At 43.2% G+C, this 21,096-nt stretch overlaps 1 protein-coding gene across 9 annotated transcripts in view; it reads right to left on the bottom strand.

The window, feature by feature from the left end:
• Window positions 1-21,096, bottom strand: part of LOC133342651 (IQ motif and SEC7 domain-containing protein 1-like) — a 290,148-nt gene that overhangs the window by 5,976 nt on the left and 263,076 nt on the right. For 7 of the 9 annotated variants that reach the window (XM_061551935.1, XM_061551936.1, XM_061551941.1 and 4 more), the window contains 8 exons: window positions 14,070-14,236; window positions 11,339-11,478; window positions 9,450-9,575; window positions 8,593-8,692; window positions 6,860-7,021; window positions 5,925-6,107; window positions 1,484-1,533; window positions 465-1,173 (listed from right to left, as the gene is read on the bottom strand). In XM_061551935.1, the coding sequence (XP_061407919.1) occupies window positions 465-1,173; window positions 1,484-1,533; window positions 5,925-6,107; window positions 6,860-7,021; window positions 8,593-8,692; window positions 9,450-9,575; window positions 11,339-11,478; window positions 14,070-14,236 (1,637 nt within the window). The remainder of the gene's footprint in view (window positions 1-464; window positions 1,174-1,483; window positions 1,534-5,924; window positions 6,108-6,859; window positions 7,022-8,592; window positions 8,693-9,449; window positions 9,576-11,338; window positions 11,479-14,069; window positions 14,237-21,096) is intronic. The other 2 variants (XM_061551938.1, XM_061551944.1) reach the window with 2 other exon arrangements.

The following is a 21,096-nucleotide window of genomic DNA, read 5'->3' as shown; positions in this document are numbered from 1 at the left end:
CACAATAAACGAGTATGTTTCATGACTGGCTGACACAGAATTCCATAAGAAGTTAAAGGGCATCTTTCTCCAATACAAATTCAGTGTGTTATTATGAGCATTTTAAATACAGTAATTGGCAATAACTACAGCGCAGAAAAAATCTTTTGAAAGAGAACAATGTTCTGGCTTTTAGGATTGTGTTTATTGGCAATGAAACTGCAGCATTATGTAACTTTTACACCATATTGCATTTTCTGCATCTGATGTAGTACTTTGGAGAGCATAGCGCATGCATTTTTGTTAAACTTTCATATGCCCTCCGCGAAATTACCCTTGCTCTGACACTGTCTCGAACCACGGTAAAACTAAGCCACTTAGGCGAGAACTAATCCATATCAGCAGGAAAGGGTTACGGCGCATTCCTGTAAGCAATAAGAGCATTTGCCATTGTGAGAAACAAATATGAAAGTGGCTGTTTGTACCCAGGAGCGTGGAGTTGGTTGGCAGGGGGAAGGGTGGCAGCTGGCCTAAGCCGGGATTCTGCCGGGTGGTGGCGGCCGCGGCGGCGGCAGAGTTGAGGGGAGTGGGAGGGAGGGAGGAGGCGGTGGCGGCAACAATGCTGACGATCGGGAAGGGATGCGGGGGGAGCACCCGCACGGCGTCTACGGGAATGTGCGGCTTAGCGCGCGAAGGCGAGGAGCAGCCAGCGGCCCGAGCGAAGCCGCCGCCCCCCTCCTTAGCTAGGACCGACGATCGCTCGCACAACTGCGGGAGGGCGTGGGTCCCCTGCGGCACCTGCTGCTGCTGCTGCGGCGCCGCCTTGTGAGCGTACTGGCGCTGCTGTTGCTGATGATGCTGCTGCTGATGATGATGCGACGGCGGCGGCGGCAGCCGCTCGGCCCGAGCCGACCGGGGACTGTGCGGTGGCGCCTGGGCCGATTCTGCCGGCGACGCGGCGAAAAGCTGCTGAGGTTGCGCTACGAGCGGGGCGGCGACGGCCGCCGCCGCCGCGCACGCGGCGATTGCCGTCTCGGATTGCTGGGAGACTGACTTTCCGCGCAGCGAGCCGAAGATGGTCCCTAGTCGGAAGGAGGACGAGTTGGACAGGCGGGAGTGCGAGGAGGCCGTTAGGCTGTCCGCGTCTGCCGTTGATGCCTTCCTTGGCGGGGTTGGGCTACTCATTCCAGGGCTCTACAGCGAAACAATACAATTGCACTACTCTTAGAGGTGGCCCAGCGCTTATGACCGTGGGCAAAAAAATAACAGATCAAGATTTCATGACTGACGTTAACCAATTACTGCACCAGTCCTGAGGAAGTCTTGTCAAAGCCATGCTAAAATACATGTATTTGATGCACAGACGTGACGAACAATGGTTTAAAAATCGATGCTTCCAGTCAATACGTTAAAACGTCATCAGAGTTCTTCATAAACTACCAGCATGCAAGCATACGTTAGGGATGAAATGTGTTGAACTTCAGCAGAGCAGTTAAGTCCTTACCTCTGCTTGGCCATCAAGTGTGCTTATACTTCCATGCCGTCCTCGCTTTCCTGAAAAGGTAGCACAGAATTCGCTCTTAATGGATTTCATCCATAGGATTCTGCTGTGGTGTAACGGAGGAAATTTCACCAAAAAGGGTCTTTGGACCTTCCACTGCAACCAGGACCATCTCCAGTCGTCTTGACTACGTCTTGCCACTGGGTACAGATGGGGCTGGTCGAGAGAGTGAGGTTGACGCTGCGCAAATCACCCTCACTTAAATCCAAGTTCTCTGCGCAAGTCATGGCACTAAAGGCACTCATCAAAACCCAACAAAATGACAAACGTGCCATGGTCATCATCAACTATGATGGACGAACAAAATAGAGAGAGTGCACCTGACTTGCAATGCAGAGGTTGCCGGTTTCATACTCCAGTGCAGGAGTTGAAACAATGGACAGGCAAGTTTCTTAAATCCCCACACCTCTCTCCACCCAGTAGAATAAACGGGTAAACCGCAGTTAGGCGATCGGCAGGTTGTGTGTGGTGGGTTTAAAGTGTATGCACGTACATCGCACTTCTTTCGCACCGCACGTAGCCAAACCTCGATAAACGAAGTGTGGGCACTCCCACCCCTTTAAAGACATCTAACCAGCGTGGAAGAGTAGGCCAAAACACATTCCCTCCAGAGAGGCTCTAGAGGGAGCACTAGAGAGCCCCTCCAGTGAAGGGACCTTCACATAGCGGTGGCGTGAGCAAGCAATTGCAGGGGTGCACCTTTACTTTTTTACATCTTGCGTATTAGCACCGTCTTGTGGAATTCATTTTTCCATGCTGCAGCATTTAATAGCTTTCTTTTACTCATTGTATTCTAACTAATTTTACTGATCCTCGTTTAGTTTTCTTAACTCTGCATTTTGTATTTGTTGCACTGGATAAACTGACATTTACTCTTTTTGCCTTTGTTCTAAAAATCGTATTCCATCTGTGGTTTTTGGCATCATGTAATGAGATGGATGAATCGGGATGGGTTATGGAATCTCTGCGGCCTCTGATTGGATGATTATTTGGTTCTCTACGATCGTCATGACCGTTTACATTCATGCGAGACGAGAAGAGTACGACAATAATTCGTCAAATCAGTGTTGTCTCCCTTTTTGTACAGATGAATGAATGACGTATTATGCTATGAGTGAACCACTTAATTTATGTGTATACAGCAAAAAAAAAGATGGGTCTGCTAATTTTCACCAAACAGCTGGTTCCACTTCCTTGGCGATGTCTATATTTATTCCATCTGGTCTGGAAATTGTCCCTGATTTCACTGCGAAAGGGCAGCAGATACCTCTTCAAGTGCGATGAATGGAACACCCTCCTCACATGAAAGATGGTCGATTTCCATGTGTATACGATATGCATAGAAATCCTACAGTAGTATATTATGGTTCCATCTTTCTATCCAATGGCTACTCTGAAGATATTTAACAATCATCAAGTCTCTTTTCGGCTTTCATGCTCAGATTAAAGCAATTTTATTGCATTATTTAAAAATGTTCTCAATGATTTCCTTCACTCTTTCCTGAGTGGTTTTCAGAGTTTGGTGTCTGATATTTTAATTTTACATTTTTTCATTTTCACATCTCTTCTTTCTTCATCGTGCTGTTTGCGGTTTGAGATATCTTGTTTTCTATTTAAACATTTTTTTAGTGATCTAATTATTGAAAGTGATGATAACCATTCCATCATTTTAGTTTTATATTAATTTTAAACCTTGCTAAGGACCAGTCTAATCCATCAGCGATATCTTTGATGAGAACTGTCTTTGCTGTAACTAATTCTGTCTTACATTAAATCAAGCAAAACGAATTTAATTCAACTTAAAAACATTGTATTCCGACCGTTTCAAGTATCGTATATCAAAATATTAATTGGCAAAGGCGATATACCGCAATTGTATTTAAACCAGCAGTACCTTGGCATTCAAGGAATTTATACATTCACTTGCTTAGCAGCGTTGGGAATACATCTGCAAATTTAATACTGAGGCACCCATAGGCCAGAAATGCTCATCTGTACAATCGATGATCACCTTGCTACCAATTAATGCCCTGGACAGCCCCATTCAGCCAGCCAGACAGCAAGGTTGCATTTGCTTCTCTTGACTGCTAATGCACAGCAGCGCTGCAGGAGTTGTGACACTTGCAATGTCCTTGTCGAACCATTCTTCATCACATGTGCGGGGCAATGTGCGTTTTGCTCATGCCTGGGGGGTTTTTCATCACACCCCATGGGATTCTCCTCCAGAAAACAGGGAATGCTTTTCGGAATGAATCTGCTGCAATACGCAGGAAGAATTGGATTAAATGTGTTTCAGATAACAATTTAGTGTTTATTTATTATCATTATTCGGCATGATGACTCCGCGCTAGAACAATCGGACGGTTGTAACTTCAAATCTCGGTTTTGGAGTTGTCTCAGCCCATCATCCCTCTGAGGTCGATACAATTCGTACGCACCGCTTTGTGGAAAAGTCAACAGTGGTTGAAATAGACTGCCCCCACTATGAGACACCTCCTTTACCAGTGGCAAAATATAGTAATAGGTTCTTACCCTTTCAACTGGTACAAAAAACTGACACCTTTATACAAGGCATCATGTTTGCAATAACCACAACACAAGCAGTCAAAATGCAAACAAAAAGAAACAACTCTGATAATGATAATGATATGCACTGTCCTTGAAGTTGATTGGTCCACACCCGAGACAGCTTTTCTTAGAGCCTAGTTTCCAATGGTGTTGGACCAGATGACGCCAAAAGACGCCTTTTGTTTGCATTTTGACTGCTTGTGTTGTGGTTATTGCAAACACGATCCCTTGTATAAAGGTGTCAGTTTTTGTACCAGTTGAAAGGATAAAAACCTATTACTAGACTGCCCTCCCCACCCGCAAGAATGTGGGATTACCACCACTTCCTCAGGGCTATTAAACGAGATGTGAGCTACACCTCAATGCTCATTTGAGCACAGGGCATCACGTTGATGTGACCAATATGTTGGCACGTAGTGTCACGTGCCATTAATAAAAAAAAGGAACAAAGAAAGGTGCATTTCCAATTAAGGATAAAAAATCTGACGCTCATATTGCAAAAATATGTTTATTTAATAGTCTTATTATTTTATTCAGCTCAAGTGCGGAAGCTGGGTGGATTGTTACATCACAGGATCGTCAGGGTTGGTGATGGCATATGGAAGCCTTCATCCAGCAGTGGAGTGGCCATGGCTGATGATGACGATTGTTTATTTTATGCTATTCCAAGTAATGCCTTGTCGGAAATTGCCATAACATCCTCAATATCCATCGCATACAGCCACGCACAATCACGCTTCTCCCGTATTGCACCCAATACACCCTGGAGACAACATCAGGCAACCCGCCAATGAGCCACAGGGGTTGATCAGTCACCACCTGATGTGTTTTTTTAGTAAATGCACAAATGGCTGAGCTTTTTTTTTACACACTTTGAGTCTTGTTCAAAACGATTAATAATATTGCAAACATTGTATGAAAGCTTACCATCGAATAGAACTACAAACGACTTTCCCCAATTATCATAAAAGCTTTCTCTTAACTTGGCGTAAAATATGAATAATCATTGAATGAATATTGGGCTCGTTGTAAAATACGCTTAAATATTATGAATGCAACGTTGCATCAATGTATCGTTCACATGTATTCTTACACTGAAGACACGTGCATTTGTTTGTGTAAGAATCGATTATTTACCACGTAGTTCTCCTGGATAAATACATTTTTAGATAAAAAATAAATCACACCTGTGCATATATTAAGTGTGCTTATATGCAACTTCAACTGTACTATTTATGCATCGTGTATGCACATTTTATATTAATGGCACATTCGTTCACATGAAGCGTCCACTGGTACTATTTGTGCACAGCATGTGCAAATTACATACAAACGCTACGCGAGCAAAAACCTTACAGACGAGATGAACAACGGTCGAGAAACAACACAAATGATGCAGCAAAAACATGACGGAAAGAATGGGTTCTTAATTTCGACCACGACTGGCACTTCACCGAATCACTGGTAAAAAGTCAGGGGAGTAGAGGGGGTAGCATTTGGCTGCTATAAATTTCTGCACAATAAGCCACTTCTAGTTGAGCTATCGTTTGTGGCCAGGTTACTTCTGAAAAAAAATCTATATAGCTCAGTGGGCCTTACCTGGTAAAATAAAAACAGTTTTTTTTGTTCAATTGGTGGGTTGGGGGTTTGGGGGAAGAGTGGTGGGAGGGGTAGCTGGGTGGGGGGAGGGGAGACATTACTATCATTGAGGAAAGGAGTTTGGGGGTAGGGGCATGATGATGTTATAATTCAGAGGCAAATTGGCATTAGTGTAGGATGTGGGATGTCAGCTTTGCGTGACAGCAGGTGCTGTTACCTCCGTCAGTGAGGTCTCGCAGAGAGCTGCTCAGTGCACTCCTCTTGAGGCCCTCTCCGCCCACGATGCAGCTGTCATCCAGGCTGCCTCGGGGCATGCCCCCATTTGTCGCTTCCTTCCTCTTCCCAGCATGCCCCTGTGCTGACGTCTGCCTCATGATGCCCTTCTGCTTCTCCAGCTCGACTAGACGGATCGGTTGTCATTTGTTTTTTGTTTCGTGGAAGAGAGACAGAAAGAGGGAGAGAAAGAGAAATACAAAATCCACACGGCCAAGTTCACACACAAGGGCATTGAATCGTGCCGCTTTGTGTGGGAGCGCTAATCCAATAAGCCGTGTCCCTGTGAGCCGGGTCAGCACACGGGAGCGCGTAAGAAACTGCGCACTCATTAAGTGACTGTTGTGTTTTGCTGTTGCCTGCAGCATTCTATAATTGCAGAGGAAATAATATATATTAAAAAAATACACGTGAATTTTACCAAAATTGAGAACTATTCTGCCTCGTTGCACCCGTTTCATAGCTTATTTTCGAGAATCTACGTGAAGTCATTCATAGAGATGCACACAGTCCACTGCAGTTCCTGAGACTTATTTCTTAAAAAAAATAATCCATCACCTGAAAATATATCTGGCTTGATGTGGACAGCAAGTACTGGGGCTAGCAAAATGCATATCTGAAATCACCAGCATGGTTCCACATGCTGTTACAGCACTTTGTGAATGTATTTACGAAATGCATGCAATGTTTTACGATGACAAGAGCATTTATTTGCTTTCAAATAGAACACTGTCAAACATTTTCATTAAATTCACTTGCACCCATATTACAGACATGTTAGCTGAAATGATGACCGTCGCATATTTCTTTAGATTTTTGATAAACTTCTTGAAATATATATATTTTTAAAGCAACCCTTGCTTTTTATACCATCCGTACCTTCTATTCTGTACTTTTCCATCTCTTGCACCTCTGAAGTCGACTCTTTCAGATCCTCCACAAATTTTTTGCGGTCTTCAGGATTGGGAGCATTGAAGATGACGAGGATTTCTGTTTCTGAGCCAGGCGTTGATGAGACGAGCCTTATCCCGTGCTGATAGTCTGCAATTACAAATACAATACGCCAACATCGGACATCCCCACTTTCAAAGCGACACAGGGAAGGTGTACAATACGGTCGGCATTAATGCTGTCCTGTAAAAGGGGCAGTTACAAAAAAAAGTACACAGCCACATAAGGAAGAGTTATTATCTAGTACGTAATGAGGTCTAATTAAAAAATAACTGTGCACCGTATTCGATGCACATGGCCGCTCAGTGAGACTAAGGTTTAAGAATGGCCGTGACTTGTGTCTGGAGACTTTTCCAGCTGTGTTGGGTCATTTCCCCTCTATACTCTCCATGTACTCTTATGTTGTGGCATGGGCTTCGGTATGCCCTGTCGTATGCCTCTCTGCTCCGAAATGCGCTCTTAATCCCTGATGTCATCCGAGCCAACTTGTGTAACTCAATAAAAAAGCATGGTAGCGCAATTTGCTAAAACATTCGGTCATAAGACCCTCAGTGATATGAAACGTGACTTTGTCTTGCCAGGTATTCAGTTTTGCATAAGAGACCAACATGCTCCACTCAACAAAAACAGGCTCTGATAATATATTGCATTGCCTTTGAGACTGATTGGTCTACACCAGAGACATCCTTCTTTAGGGCATAGTCTCACCAGTGTCAGACCAGAGAACGCCAAGAAGCCCTTTGGCGTTTTTGTTTGCATGTTCACCACAAGTACGTGTGGTTAATGCAGACTTGATTCCTTGTAAAATATTTATATTTGGTGTTTGAACATATTAACACCATTTCGATTTAAAGCTTTCGTGACTGCAGGGATTCATCTTCTTGGTTCTTTCGGTAAAGTCACGTAGAAGGGAAATAATAAAATAATACAAATAAAACATAATAAAATAATTCTCACGACGTTTCGGCCACAACGCAAGCAGTCGTCCTCAGGTGAAGAAGACGCTATCTTTCCGACAGGCCTGTTCTTCATCTGAGGATGGCTACTTGCATTGTGGCCGAAACGTCATGAGAATATTATAAATAACGCGATCTAAACCCAAAAACGTTGATTATCAATAATATTGGTCGCGAAAGCCGACGTGTTAAACAGAATATTTTTTATTATGTTTTATTTTTATTATTTTATTATTTCCCTTCTACGTGACTTTACCAAAAGAACTAAGAAAATCTTAACACCAGTTATATTTCCATAAAGGCTAAAACCTATTCTTACTTATCCTAGCCCCGTGACTCATTGGCAGCATCATCATCATCCTTAGCAGAAGCATCAGCAGCAGCGGCTTCAATATTATTACCATTGTGATCAGCAGAGGCATCATCATTTGAAGCAGCATCATCATGGTCAGGAGGAGCAGTATCAGACAGTTTATCAAAGGGATTATCATTATGTTTTACCTTTGTCAACATCACCATCATTAGCATAAATCATTCCTGTAATTAATCATTCATGTTTGAGCTTGTTTACCACAAGTCTCCCTTGAATAAGATACATTTAACTCTCAATGGGCTCCCCATCTGGTTATAAAGTAAGTATATCATTGGTAAAATTATTACTCTTATTACAATAGTTTTTGAACGCATTCTCTGCTGAGGACTTACACTGATTCTCAAAGAGATGGACCTGCATTCCGTACAGGGGGAACGACTGGCGAAAGCTGTAACTCGTCGAATGTTTCCGCTTGTGGAAGATTTTTGTAACCTGGAGGAATTAAAAAAAATTGTGACGCAACAGTAATGCTCGAACATATATAAATACATTTGAAATGTACTGACATGTGGATTATAAAACGATGATTGTGCTACACGCTATTGCATCGATCTATATTTGTAAGAATCGCTTAATTAAAAATGTGCGCATGCTGAATGTAATCGGTTCGAGTGGACCCTGCAATCCACTCAAGAGTCCACATGACATGCAGTGGCACAGAGAAAACAAACTAAGGTTGAACTCTGACCCATAATCCTGGCAATATGTTGAACTGAGATAGGCACGAATGGATATGTACATAAACAAAAAACACGTTTGCACAAATGCCCCACTCAGATGCACATTTCTATTTGTTCCTTGCACACATCTGGCATTCAGAAAAAAATCTAAATTAGATGGTGAAGTTGCGGAGAAAACTTCATCATTTTTTTTACATTTAATGCGTCTATCTTTTCCCTCAAATTGTATCCTGACTGGGCTATCGAAGTCATGCATATAAGATCAAGAATCCATTTAAATTATTCGCGTAAAAGTGCAACCCTTCGTGTGACCCAGGACAGCGGATATCACAGAGCTCCACCTCTGAAATCCCTTCAAGCGACTCTCTGGTCTACGCAGAGCGAAATAAAACTGGATTGTTAGTTTGTGCAGCCATTAGTTATTGGGCTAAGGTCATCAACTCAGCACACTTGAGAACCCGGTTTTATCACAGGCGCGGTTGCCTGGATTCAAACTCGCGGACACTTACCACGAGCAGGTCATTGAAGAGGAAAATCTCTCGCTGATGGAGGCCCAGTTTCTGAGGTCGGTTTGGGTCTGGCACCTCGAACAGGCGGCAGTAGCACACGAGGCGGCGGTGCGGCAGCGAGAGCACCTGCGGCAGTGAAAGCAGCAGCAGCGCAACATCCAATGAAGCTCTGCAGCAGTACGGAGGCCGCCACCCGTTAAAGGAATGCGTTTCCAATAGAAACAGAATACATACTCATCTTCTTGGTTCTTTCGGTAAAGTCACGTAGAAGGGAAATAATAAAATAATAAAAATAAAACATAATAAAATTATTCTCACGACGTTTTGGCTACAACGCAAGCAGCCGTCCTCAGGTGAAGAATGAAACACCACCAAGCTTGGAGCGTATATTTAAGCTGGGTTGGAGGGGGAAGAAAGAACCAAGAAGATGAATCCCTGCAGTCACGAAAGCTTTAAAACGAAAAAGAATACATACTCATTGGTTTTTTCGGTAAAGTCACGTATGTTGAAATAAAATAAAATTTAAATAAATAGAATTAGATTAAAATAAATCACCAAATAAAAATAGCTTTTAATCTAATTAGATTAATCTAATACGTGACTTTACCGAAAAAAACAATGAATACGGTTAAATCACTGGACTACCAAAGCGTTATTTGTTCAGCAGTGGACTGCTTAAAAAATAATCCACAGCTGTGAATCGATCTGCAAAAAAACTCCCATTGTCTGTGGCTCAATCTTCTGAATTTTCTCAATTTCCTTGTGGATAAGTAGAATTACCTGGAAGTGGTGAGGGCAGGTGCTAAATTCCTCTCACTACCTGGAAATTCCCACGGATAAAGAGGAGTCGCGTGGCAAATTATTGTGTTCCTAATAAAATTTGTCAACACAATATATGTGTGTGTGTGTGTCATAATGGGCTAATTGGGCTGTAATTCTTCAAGTCAGTTTTATCACTCCTTTGAATAGACGAATGATTGAGGCATCATTTCATTATTGAATTATTTTGTGGCTGATGAAGATGCTGGTTCCTGTGAGTGATGTGTAACCTCACTAATGGAGTGATTACATTGAGCTCTACAATCAAATTTCACGGTGGAAAGATGTCTCGTGTGTCAGGACTCACTGTGGTTACACAGTGAATGAGGTCATGCAGGGCCATAAGGGGAGGGGAGGGGTGGAAGGGGGTTGGAGGGGATGGCAGGTGGGATAATTTTCCCCAAGCCTCGGATCTGAGGGGCTCTTGAAAAGGCCGAGAGGGCCTGAAAGGGGGTTTTAATTAAGGGCCTATGTGGCCTCATCTGCCATGTTGGCTCAGGCTTCCAAAATTCGTATAGTGCCCCTCTGAGGTTATAGGCCATGTGTGCCACAGTCAAAATTGGCCCAAATTTGAAAAATTACTCGTAAATTACCCAATTGAGAAAACACATAGAAATCATCACCCGCTACCACGAAACATACCAGGACACCTCCTGGATAAAAAGTTTAGAGAATCTCCAGTGATGTGTTTTTTTCTGGGTACGTAAATTTTTCTCTGCCCCCTCCCTCTCTCCGCCCCCGCCCCCTCTCTATATTTAAGGCCTCGTCACAGAGACGACCCCTCTCTCTTTGTGCCGATACGTGTTCTCTCTCTGTGTATCTTTGTGATATCTGTCTGCTTATAAGTCTGTCTATAGTTTTCTGGTTAGATTTTTGTTGCTATTTCTTTTATACCTGATGATGATTGCTTGTGTTGCAATCGAAACGTCGTAGTATGCTATTATTTAATTTATTATTTTATCTTTATACATGACTTTACCGAAAGAACCAAAGAATACGTAAATGTTATTCTAAAAATAAAATAATAGATCATCCGGCAGAAGCGGTGTCGCGCTTCGAGCTGTCCGTACCGGCTTCTTGCCCACGATGGTCTTCTCCACGTTGGCCACCTGCGTAACATGGTCATCGTTGGTCTTGAGCTCTCCACGCTGGATCCTCTCATAGATGCCCACCAGGATCTCCCGAGGGATGTCCGCCCCATCGTCGACTCCTACAGCGACAGAGCGGCAGCCAGGACACGTTTAGAAGGAGGGCACACGGTGAGGTCATCAGGTCCGGGGCTGGATTAGCGCATGGGGCTTTAGAGGCTGCAGTCTGGGGCTTTGGACTTTGAGGGCCCTGCCAAAAAAAAAATGGATTTAAATTTCTAAAGGTTGCATGGAATATTGTAATTATATTAAATTAATGCAGATACCAAAAAACATAATGATGCATTAGCACAGTTCCCTGAGTGCTGGGTGCTGGAATGGTGTTCTAATGTCTATGTTCAGAGCATTTTGGTGACCATTGTATGAGTAATCCTAGAGGTAATTTGGTAATTAAAGCCGTAACATCACTATGTTTATTCTTGCCAATTAGAATGATTTTGCTCATGTTAACTTGTACGTAGCTTTACAATCCACGCATCACGTAAAAAAATTGAATGTTCGGCATTGGGCATGGGTGGTGTTAAAGAGTCAAGGGAAGGAATTGACATAACATAGAGGACCTACCCACCCACAGCAACAAGCCCCCCACTAAACTTCATCTGGTGCTGAGCATGTGGACAAATCCTAGGGTGATACCTGCTTAGCAAACATCATTCTACGTAATTTTCCAAACAAAACGAATTATTTCTTTATATAGGCATATTTCATAATTGCAATGCTCGTTTGGTTTGGGCAATACAAATATGCACCAAACTGTTTCCCAGAGATTATAATTTGTTATTGTTGTGATGGACCAAGTCTAAATCCAGGATATGTAGATTAATCACCACATTAATCTTGACTCGATGAGAAAAAAAATGCAGAAGGCAACCAGCTTCTCACTCATATCCTCCCCGCCAAAATAAACAACAAAAAACCGCCACAAATAAATAGAGCATTAAAAATGGCACGTGAAATAAACAAACATTTATCTACAACTGTTGAGCGTGTCATTCGTCTACCCGTGGTTATGTGGCGATACATATCAATTACGTTGCGTCATCGCATCAAAACTTCACGAGGGTTAAATTGCGTCCGGGAGAGTGAAGGTTAAGTTGTCACGGTGACATGTTCCGAGCGGTCGTGGGCTTTGCCACTTGTTGCAAACACGTTCGCGGTTCGAGCCCCGCGGGCTGCCCTGGCTAATGCTCGCGGGTGCATTGACCGCAAGAAAGCGACGTCTGCCCAGTTTCAGTTTCATTTATTTGGAAAAACCCTGTGAGCCATTCGGCTCTTGATTCGGGTGCAACCGCGAGAAACAATAAAATTACAAGATACATTTGAAATTGTATGTGCGCAAATTGAAGCATCCCCTACAAAAACAATACAATCTTCCAGAAAAAGCACCGTTTGTTTATGCTGCATACAAAAATGTGCAAAAAAATCCCATATTGATGTTAGGTCACAATAACAATCATAATACCAATATAGATTAAAATAAAAGTATAACTCCATAAAAAAAATCGGGCTAAACTAAACCTTTCTAGAAATTACAAAAAATAATGCTATAAAAACAATTTAACGGTGATCATAAGAAATGTGATTGAAAGTTTACAATAGCGACATACATAACATATATTACTAAGCCTAGCATCCTTCGCTAGCTGCACGAGTCAATCCATAATCGCAGGAGTAACAATAGTAGTAGCAGCACACTATAATCAAAATACATGATAATTTCTCGCATTGGTCATCTATAGCTATATATTTTATTTCAGGCCACTGGATAGCAGTGGCAGCTTTCCAAAAAAAAGAAAATCCAGTAAAGGGGCATGTGTGCCGGCGTCACAGTCTAAAATATGATAAATTATAAAAAAAATTACCCGCTTAATTGGGTAAATCCAGAAAACTAAACTGTTTATTTTACGAGGTAAGGCCCACTGAGCTATATAGCTCCTTTTCAGAAGTGATCTGGCCACAAATGATAGTTCAACGAAGTGGCTTATCGTGTGCAAATTGATAGCAGCCAAATACTCTAAAAGCATGTTTCTAAATGTGGATGGAAAAGCCGAAGGGCCCACAGAAAAATCCACGCTTGCACAGAAAGAACATGCAAACTCCAAATACACAGGCGTCAGGTTCGGGATTGAACCCACGGCCTCCTGTATAACAGGCGAGGTCGTTAACATCTCGTCACCGTGACACCCTTTCAATTTCTGCACTCGTGATAACCTAGGTTATAAGAGTTGAGTATTTATAAATGTACTTACTTACTATTGGCTGACAGCAGACTATACCCGTCTAAAAAACATACCGCCTTCGTGAGAGCCTTGTCCTATAAAAATGGGCGTCGATACCAAATGTACGAAATAATTATTATAATCATGGGGTTCCATTCTATCGACACCATCATCCATCCCTCCCTTCTGCTCGCTTGCTCATCTGCTCACCCACACACGCGTTCATCCAACACGCGCACTCAGAACCGGCCCTAGACCTTTGGGGGCCCTAAGCAAAATTTGGTTGGAGGCCCCTTTGATGTTTGATTTTTTTTCACCCACTAGCTAGCAGTGACTCTAGGGGGCCCTCTGCTGGCCACGGGGCCCTTTGCAATTGCAAGGGTCGCTTAGTGGCTGGGCCGGCTCTGCACGCACTCACCCTCTCGCCCGCTCACCTCTCAGGTTCTTGACAAAGTCGTCGAGCTTCATCTTCCTCTCTGGCTTCACGTTGGGGCTGTACATGTCGGTGTTGAGCAGCACGATGGCGAACGCCAGGATGAAGATGGTGTCTGGGTTCTGGAAGTTCTTCACCACGCCCGGGTTGCACATGCAGTAGCGCTGGCTGCCAGCGGAAAGAAAAAAAGTATACAAGAGTGATAATTTTTCATCCTAGATTTGAAGCTTTCGTGACTGCAAGGATTCATATTCTTAGGTTTTTTCGGTAAAGTCACGTAGGTAAAACATTAAAATTAATAAAAGTATAATAAAATAAATATTTTTTTAATTAATAAAAGTAAAATAAAATAAAAAATATTTTTATTTTATTTTACTTTTATTAATTTTAATGTTATACCTACGTGACTTTACCGAAGAAACCTAAGAACATTTTACATCCATTATTCACGATCTTGGTTATTACTTGCACACTGACTTTTCACTCTGGCCAGCTGCTGTGCCAGGAGAATTGTACCAGTGCAGCAGCAGCAGCAGCAGCAAATTAACCTGCCACCTGTGTGGGTGCGAAAAATGATGCTGTGATGTAGTTTTCAAGAGCAAGGTGTTTAATACGTGTCTCGATGTGTCTAACTTTCTAGAATGAACCTTCGCTTGTGGAAACTGCTGCATGTACATGAAAACAAATCTCGCACAAAACGCTTTTTTCCTATGAAAATATTCCTTTCGACTGAAAATATAACTACACATGGCACACCACGTTCTGGTATATCTCTCGCGATCGCTGCTGTGGCTAGAGAGGCATGTGCCACCGACTCTGGTATACCAACGACCCAGAAAATATTTCCGTGAGATATCGCTTTTCGTGTTTAGTTTTGTTGTCCTTCCCCAGCAACTCCGATTAGAATGGTTGGCTGTGTATGGTGCGAAAGAAGTTCGACATACATACATACATACAAGCCCCCGTCAACCCGGCGTGTGCCCTATCTTGCCAGATCTCAGAAGCTAAGCAGGTTTGAGCCTGGGCAGTTGCATGGAGGGGGGGATCACCCATGCACAACAACTATTATAGGCTGTAAGTACAGCGCAACACATTCTCTGCTGCAACGTTTATAATCTCCACTAACACGCACTGCCTGGTATGGTGAAGTATGGTCAATTAATCCCCACGACTCCGCACGGTGTGGGGAGCACACCGTTCAGCATTGGATTGACAGGGCCTGTACATGTGCACTGTACAACCTCGGCTTTTACACGTTCCACCTCTAGAGTTATATATTCTCACACTCAATCACGTGGAAAGATTACACTGGCTCTCTTCAGGGAATGCTCAGTATTGAACAATATCTAACTGTTGATATTAATATTTTCTGCACACGGAGAGCCTTGACACCTATAAAAAAATATATGGCGTGGGACCTTTAAGAATACTCATATGGAGGTGGCATTATTCGGAATAACGTCCTCTTTTGCCGGAGTCACTGCCTCGACCGAGAGTGGCTTACACGTACAAACGTGTGGTAGCAGTACAATCACATCTGACGGCCCACTCCTGACGAAATACAATCCCATGAAATTTGGATGTACTGCATGCCTCTGCGTTGGCGAATGTTGTTTTTTTTTTGTCGGGGGCTTTGTCGAGGTCATACCGGACCCGATGCTCAAATACAAGAGTGGGATTCTGTGGGATTGAGGTCAGGCCTTCGGAAAGACAAGGTTGGGGATAGATGCCACTGACGCTGAGGGGTGATACTTCTCTGTATTATAATATATATTTTTTGAGGCTGTCTATATCTAGCTTGCTGTATTTCTTTCAAATTGCTGTCCATTGCAATAAACTACCGCTGGCCTCATTGAAAGTCTTGACACCGACAACAAAAAACCATTGCACAGAAATGTGTTTTTTCCCACTTTGTTCAAATGGAAAGTTGTCCCGATGAAATATGTAATTCTCGAAGCGGCTGAATGACTGTGCAACGGGCGCTCAGCGTGTAGAATGCAACAGGAAGTTCACAAATTGGCCAGAAGGGGGTGGTATTGGAACGCGTTGATTTTCAGTGTTGGATAAATGACTCGGTGCCACGGACTCATTTGTATCATCAGTTTCTATTTCACAACCATATGCCGCTCAGAAGCAAAGTAATCTGGTGAGAACTCTCTTGACGGACTGTCTGGGATACTAGATGTTGCAGGCTAGAGCTGCGAGTTTGGCCACAAATTGCAGTCCAGCTATGGATAATTTGAATCTATCCATGTAGAATTGTAGAGCTTTGAATGCGACTACTGCCTTCATTATATTCGTCGGTTTTAGTCCAGATAACCTGGCTTATTCCTAAAAGCCAAGTACTCATGAATGGAATTGGTCGAACATTCCAATGTAGAACCCTCATGAAAGTCTTGAGACTCAGTGAGCCTTTCTTGCATTCAGGACATTATTCTTATCATTATTACTACACAAAGTGGGATTTGAGTGAGGGCTTTCAATGCTTGTATTGTTTCAATTTTTTTCAATCTACATCAAGGACATAAAAGCACTAATTCTGCCACAGTTTAAATACTTTTTGTGATATCTGCAGCTCCTAGTGCATGTATGTGCCTCTGTAAAAGAGGTTTTTGGGTGAGATCGCGTAAATATATAAATGTGTCGTTAAAACCTGCCACCACCCGACACAGCCAACTAGTAAGGTTTGTCACATAAACAGAACGTGCCAATTCGTCACTAGTACAGCACACCGGTGTGTTGGAGAGCAAAGCCACAACATTTACAATCTGACTATGACGTTTCGCCAGTACTGTAATTAGAACTAGCTTCATCAGGCGACAGCCAGATTTGTGGAGAAGTCTTACTGTTTCGATCCTTATAGAAACGTCGTACTCAGATTGTAAATGTTGTGGCTTGGCTCTCCAACACACCGGTGTGCTGTACTAGTGACGAATTGGCACGTTCTGTTTACGTGACAACCCTTACTAGTTGGCTGTGTCGGGTGGTGGCAGGTTTTAACGACACTTTTATTATTTTCACGCGATCTTACCCAAAAACCTCTATTATGGATGATATTGGTCGCGAAAGCCTGCGTGTTAAACTATGTGCCTCTGCTTGAAACAATCCATCTAAACAAGTGACGTTGAATGATGTTGTCCCTATGCTCACTGAATCACTCAAAACACTCTCTCATGGTCATTCAAACCGATCGCCTCGTTGTCACTCTTTAATCGCTACTACAACAGACATTGTTCCTACAATCTTCACGCTATGGTAGCCTCCCCTCCCCCCGCAAAGTTAAGGGCTTGTTTGAGCTGATTGTTTATCTCAGCTAATTTGTGTCCCAACAACCACGGCAGTCCAACCACTTTCCCTTCCTCTTTCTTCTCTTTTGGAATTCCTTGACATCGTCTATTCTTCCAAATTTCTTACAACATTGCTCATATCAAGGATGTTATTTTACCATAGGTGAAGTTTCACTTCTATATTTGGGGGCGGGGGTGGGGTTCGCTTTGTCCTTCACATGAGGAATTGTGGGTCCATAAAATTAATACTTAAAAAAATAATAATTGTAAACTACTGAAAGTAAACTAATAAAGGTGTTTGGCATTTTGTGGTATTTGCGCTGATTGAATATGTGTCCAGCCAATGTTTCTGCTTGATCGTCATCATCAGCGCTGGCTGTGGCTGACCACTTTGCGTTGTAGCCCTGTGCTCAGGATCTGTGATAAAAAGAGAACACAGTGGTGCAAGTGCCTCCAATGGGCCAAGTGTTGAAAGGTCACCTGCGTAAGGTTTTAAAAATAAGCAGGTAGCAGTTGCGTAGATACGACACTCAGGTGGCAATAGATGTAAAGAAAAGAATGCTTCCATCTAAACTTCATGACATCCAGCATAAAGTCCAACCAAAGGTGCATGGCTATTAGTGGTGTCACGTTACCCCCCCACCCTGCCATCCCACCCTCAGCGATTCTATGAATTGTGTCAGAGCCACAATCTTAATTAATAATTGATCTTTGTTGCACAATGGTGGTGAATGTAGCAGCTAATAAGAGGTTGCAGTTCTCACTTGGACACGTTACAAACAACTGGCCCTTTGACAACGCAATGCTGGATAAAGGTCTCTTCTCTGGCATAACAGACATTTAGGTTGTTACTGGTAGGAACCACCTGGTTCCACCAACCCACAGGGGATTATTGTGTCCGTCTGTCGTGCATCACAAAATGGGAGGGGTGGGGCTGGGTGGAGAGGGGAGGGTGGGGAGGGGCTTGGTGGGGAGGGTGGGGAGGGGCTGGGTGGGGAAGGAAGGGTGGGGAGGGGCTGGGTGGGGAGGGTGGGGCTGGGTGGGGGGTGGGAGGGGTGGGGCTGGATGGGGAGGCGCTGGTCACCCCGTGGTGCCCTTATAAAACTCAATGTTTAACCTACTCACGCCGGCTTGTGCCCGCCCTCACAGTCGGCTATATTTGCGGAATACACCACGCCGCCATTGACCCTGGCTGTTGACCCTGGCCATTGACCGAGCAACCCAACGTTCCTACCAGCTCCCTCCGCAGGAATGCATTTTCAGCCATACTTGACCGTGCTGATCAGTACAAGTTGATGAAGGGCGGTTGCCAGACCGGTTCACTCACGACTGATGTTACTTGTGGACGGATTTTATGGTGCAGTGCACCGCCGCTCCATCCCATCGCACAAAATCTCACACTGAGGGTTTTATGCTTGTATCATGAGCTTAGAGAATCAATATGAATCAATGCATCAGTATACCCCGAGTGTTTCTCAGTCTTAGAAGTTTGTATCGGCCCTTGACCAAATCACCCGTAATGCAACCGATCTCATTAGGTCTCGGAAGATAAGCAGGTTTGAGCCCGGATAATGCTTCGATGGGTTGCCACCATCATAAAACAGGTGTTATAGGCTGCTGTGGGGCTACGGGGTGGGAACCACAGTACAGTGCAGTAAAATCCATTGTTATACTATACAATGTTACAATGTCTATGCTTCCCTTCAACCGCGTATTGACTAGTGGACGATGCTCAAATAGCCTCAAACGGTCTGCAATGGTACAGGGGGAGGTCGTCATCCAGCCGTGGATCGGCAGTAGATTGATGAATATATATTTGTTCATAGGCCTCGTGAAGTGCATTATTTTATTCAAACATGGGTGTAGGGGCTGGTGCCCGTAGGGGGGCCCATGTGTGAAGAGGCAAATCCTAGCTTCTAAGGCGAACTCACTATAGCGACTGTAAGTCACCTGCCAAGGCAATCCTTCCTCCCCCAGGGAGGAGGCATTTAGCACAAACATCCAGATGGTGGCTTTCCGACCCGGTTATTTATTTATTGTATTTGCATTAGATATTTTAATCGTGGATGCATCGCCGAGATGAAAGCGTTGCCGCCTGCAATGAGGTTTCACCCTTGCCCTACGATGGTTTGGTCAAGGTGCTGTCGAGTACAAACGGGGACTTGTCCCTCCCCTCAATGCAAGGTGGAAGCTCTTCAACCCTTGGAACTGGTTTGGTCTTTACGCTCAAAGCATTCGGGTGTAAGGCGTTTGACCGCCGTAACTTTGCCAGCACAGAGCGGGTATATTTGGGTTGTATTTATTTAGCGTCCGATTCAGCAACGGTTATTACTGGGACCCGCATGTACAGTGGGACTTGACGTGCCGCCAAGTTCACTTTACGCAAGATCATGCCTAAATTTTAGATTTGAAGCTTTCGTGACTGCAAGGATTCATATTCTTAGGTTTTTTCGGTAAAGTCACGTAGGTAAAACTTTAAAAGTAAAATAAAATAAAAATCACGACGTTTCGGAGGCAACACAAGCCTCCGTCTTCAGGTGGCTGTGACGGTTCCACCTGAAGACGGAAGCTTGTGTTGCCTCCGAAACGTCGTGATTTTTATTTTATTTTACTTTTAATGTTTTACCTACGTGACTTTACCGAAAAAACCTAAGAATATCATGCCTAAATGAGACCAAATCTCTTCCTCCGTACTGCTATTCCAAAAATCCACTGTGTTTATAAAGGCTGCCTATCTTTGCTTCGTGAAAAAAATAAACATCCATTTGCCCAAAACATTGCATTTGTTTTATTGTTGTTCTCGCGCGTTTAACAATTAAACACGGTTACAAACAAAACTAATCGAGGTAGGCTGAGTGATAATGAGATGTATGGATTTGTTTGGGAACTCTCAGCGGGCCGTTTTTTTTCCACAAAAAGCACTTGGCACCAGTTCATATACTCTTTGATTTTTTCGGTCAAGTCACGTAGGGTATAAAATATAAAATAAATTAAATCACGACGTTTCGGGCGCAACACAAGCATCCGTCATCAGGTGGGACAACCACAGCAAGAGACAATTGCTGCAGTGGGCAAAATAGCTGCTTCTTTTGCTTACACTGGTCAACAAAAAAAACTTTTTTAGTGGCCTGGACTTTTGCAGCTGTTTTAGACTAATTTCAGGGTGCTGATTCCAAATCTGATCTCAGATTTGCTCTATCACATCTCATTTTTATGCTATCGGCATACCCCATTTTCATCGATTTTACCCGAAATTAACTCTGTCACTTATGATTGCAAGTTGTTGCGAGTTAGTGACTGCTATAGTGTTAAAATATGGTGCTGTATTTTTAGGATAGTGTGTTTATAATATCATTTTATGTAGATATCCACATTTATTTAATATTTTTCTTCTGCAGTTTTTATTGTAAATGCAATATTTGATATCTCAAAAACCTGATATGATAGACAAAAACGGACGCCAGATTTGGAATCAGCACCCCGAAATTACCTTAATACCATTGGAATACCTTATGCCAGAAAAAGTGTGTTGACCAGTGTTATATAGCCCCTTGTCACAAACAGCTCGTTTGCCCACTGCAGCAGTTGATTCTTGCTGTGGTTGTCCCACCTTGTGTTGCATCCGAAACGTTGTGATTTAATTTATTTTATATTTTATACCTACGTGACTTTACCGAAAGAACCCAAGAGTATGGATCCCTGCAGTCACGAAAACTTCAAATCTACAGTTCATATGTAGCA

This window comes from Lethenteron reissneri, chromosome 15 (genome assembly GCF_015708825.2).
Source record: "Lethenteron reissneri isolate LAM-NWPU_2019-01 chromosome 15, ASM1570882v1, whole genome shotgun sequence".
In the NCBI taxonomy this organism is placed as follows: Eukaryota; Metazoa; Chordata; class Hyperoartia; order Petromyzontiformes; family Petromyzontidae; genus Lethenteron; species Lethenteron reissneri.
The sequence above is the reverse complement of the archived record's forward strand: the minus strand, read 5'-3'. Positions and strand labels throughout refer to the sequence as shown.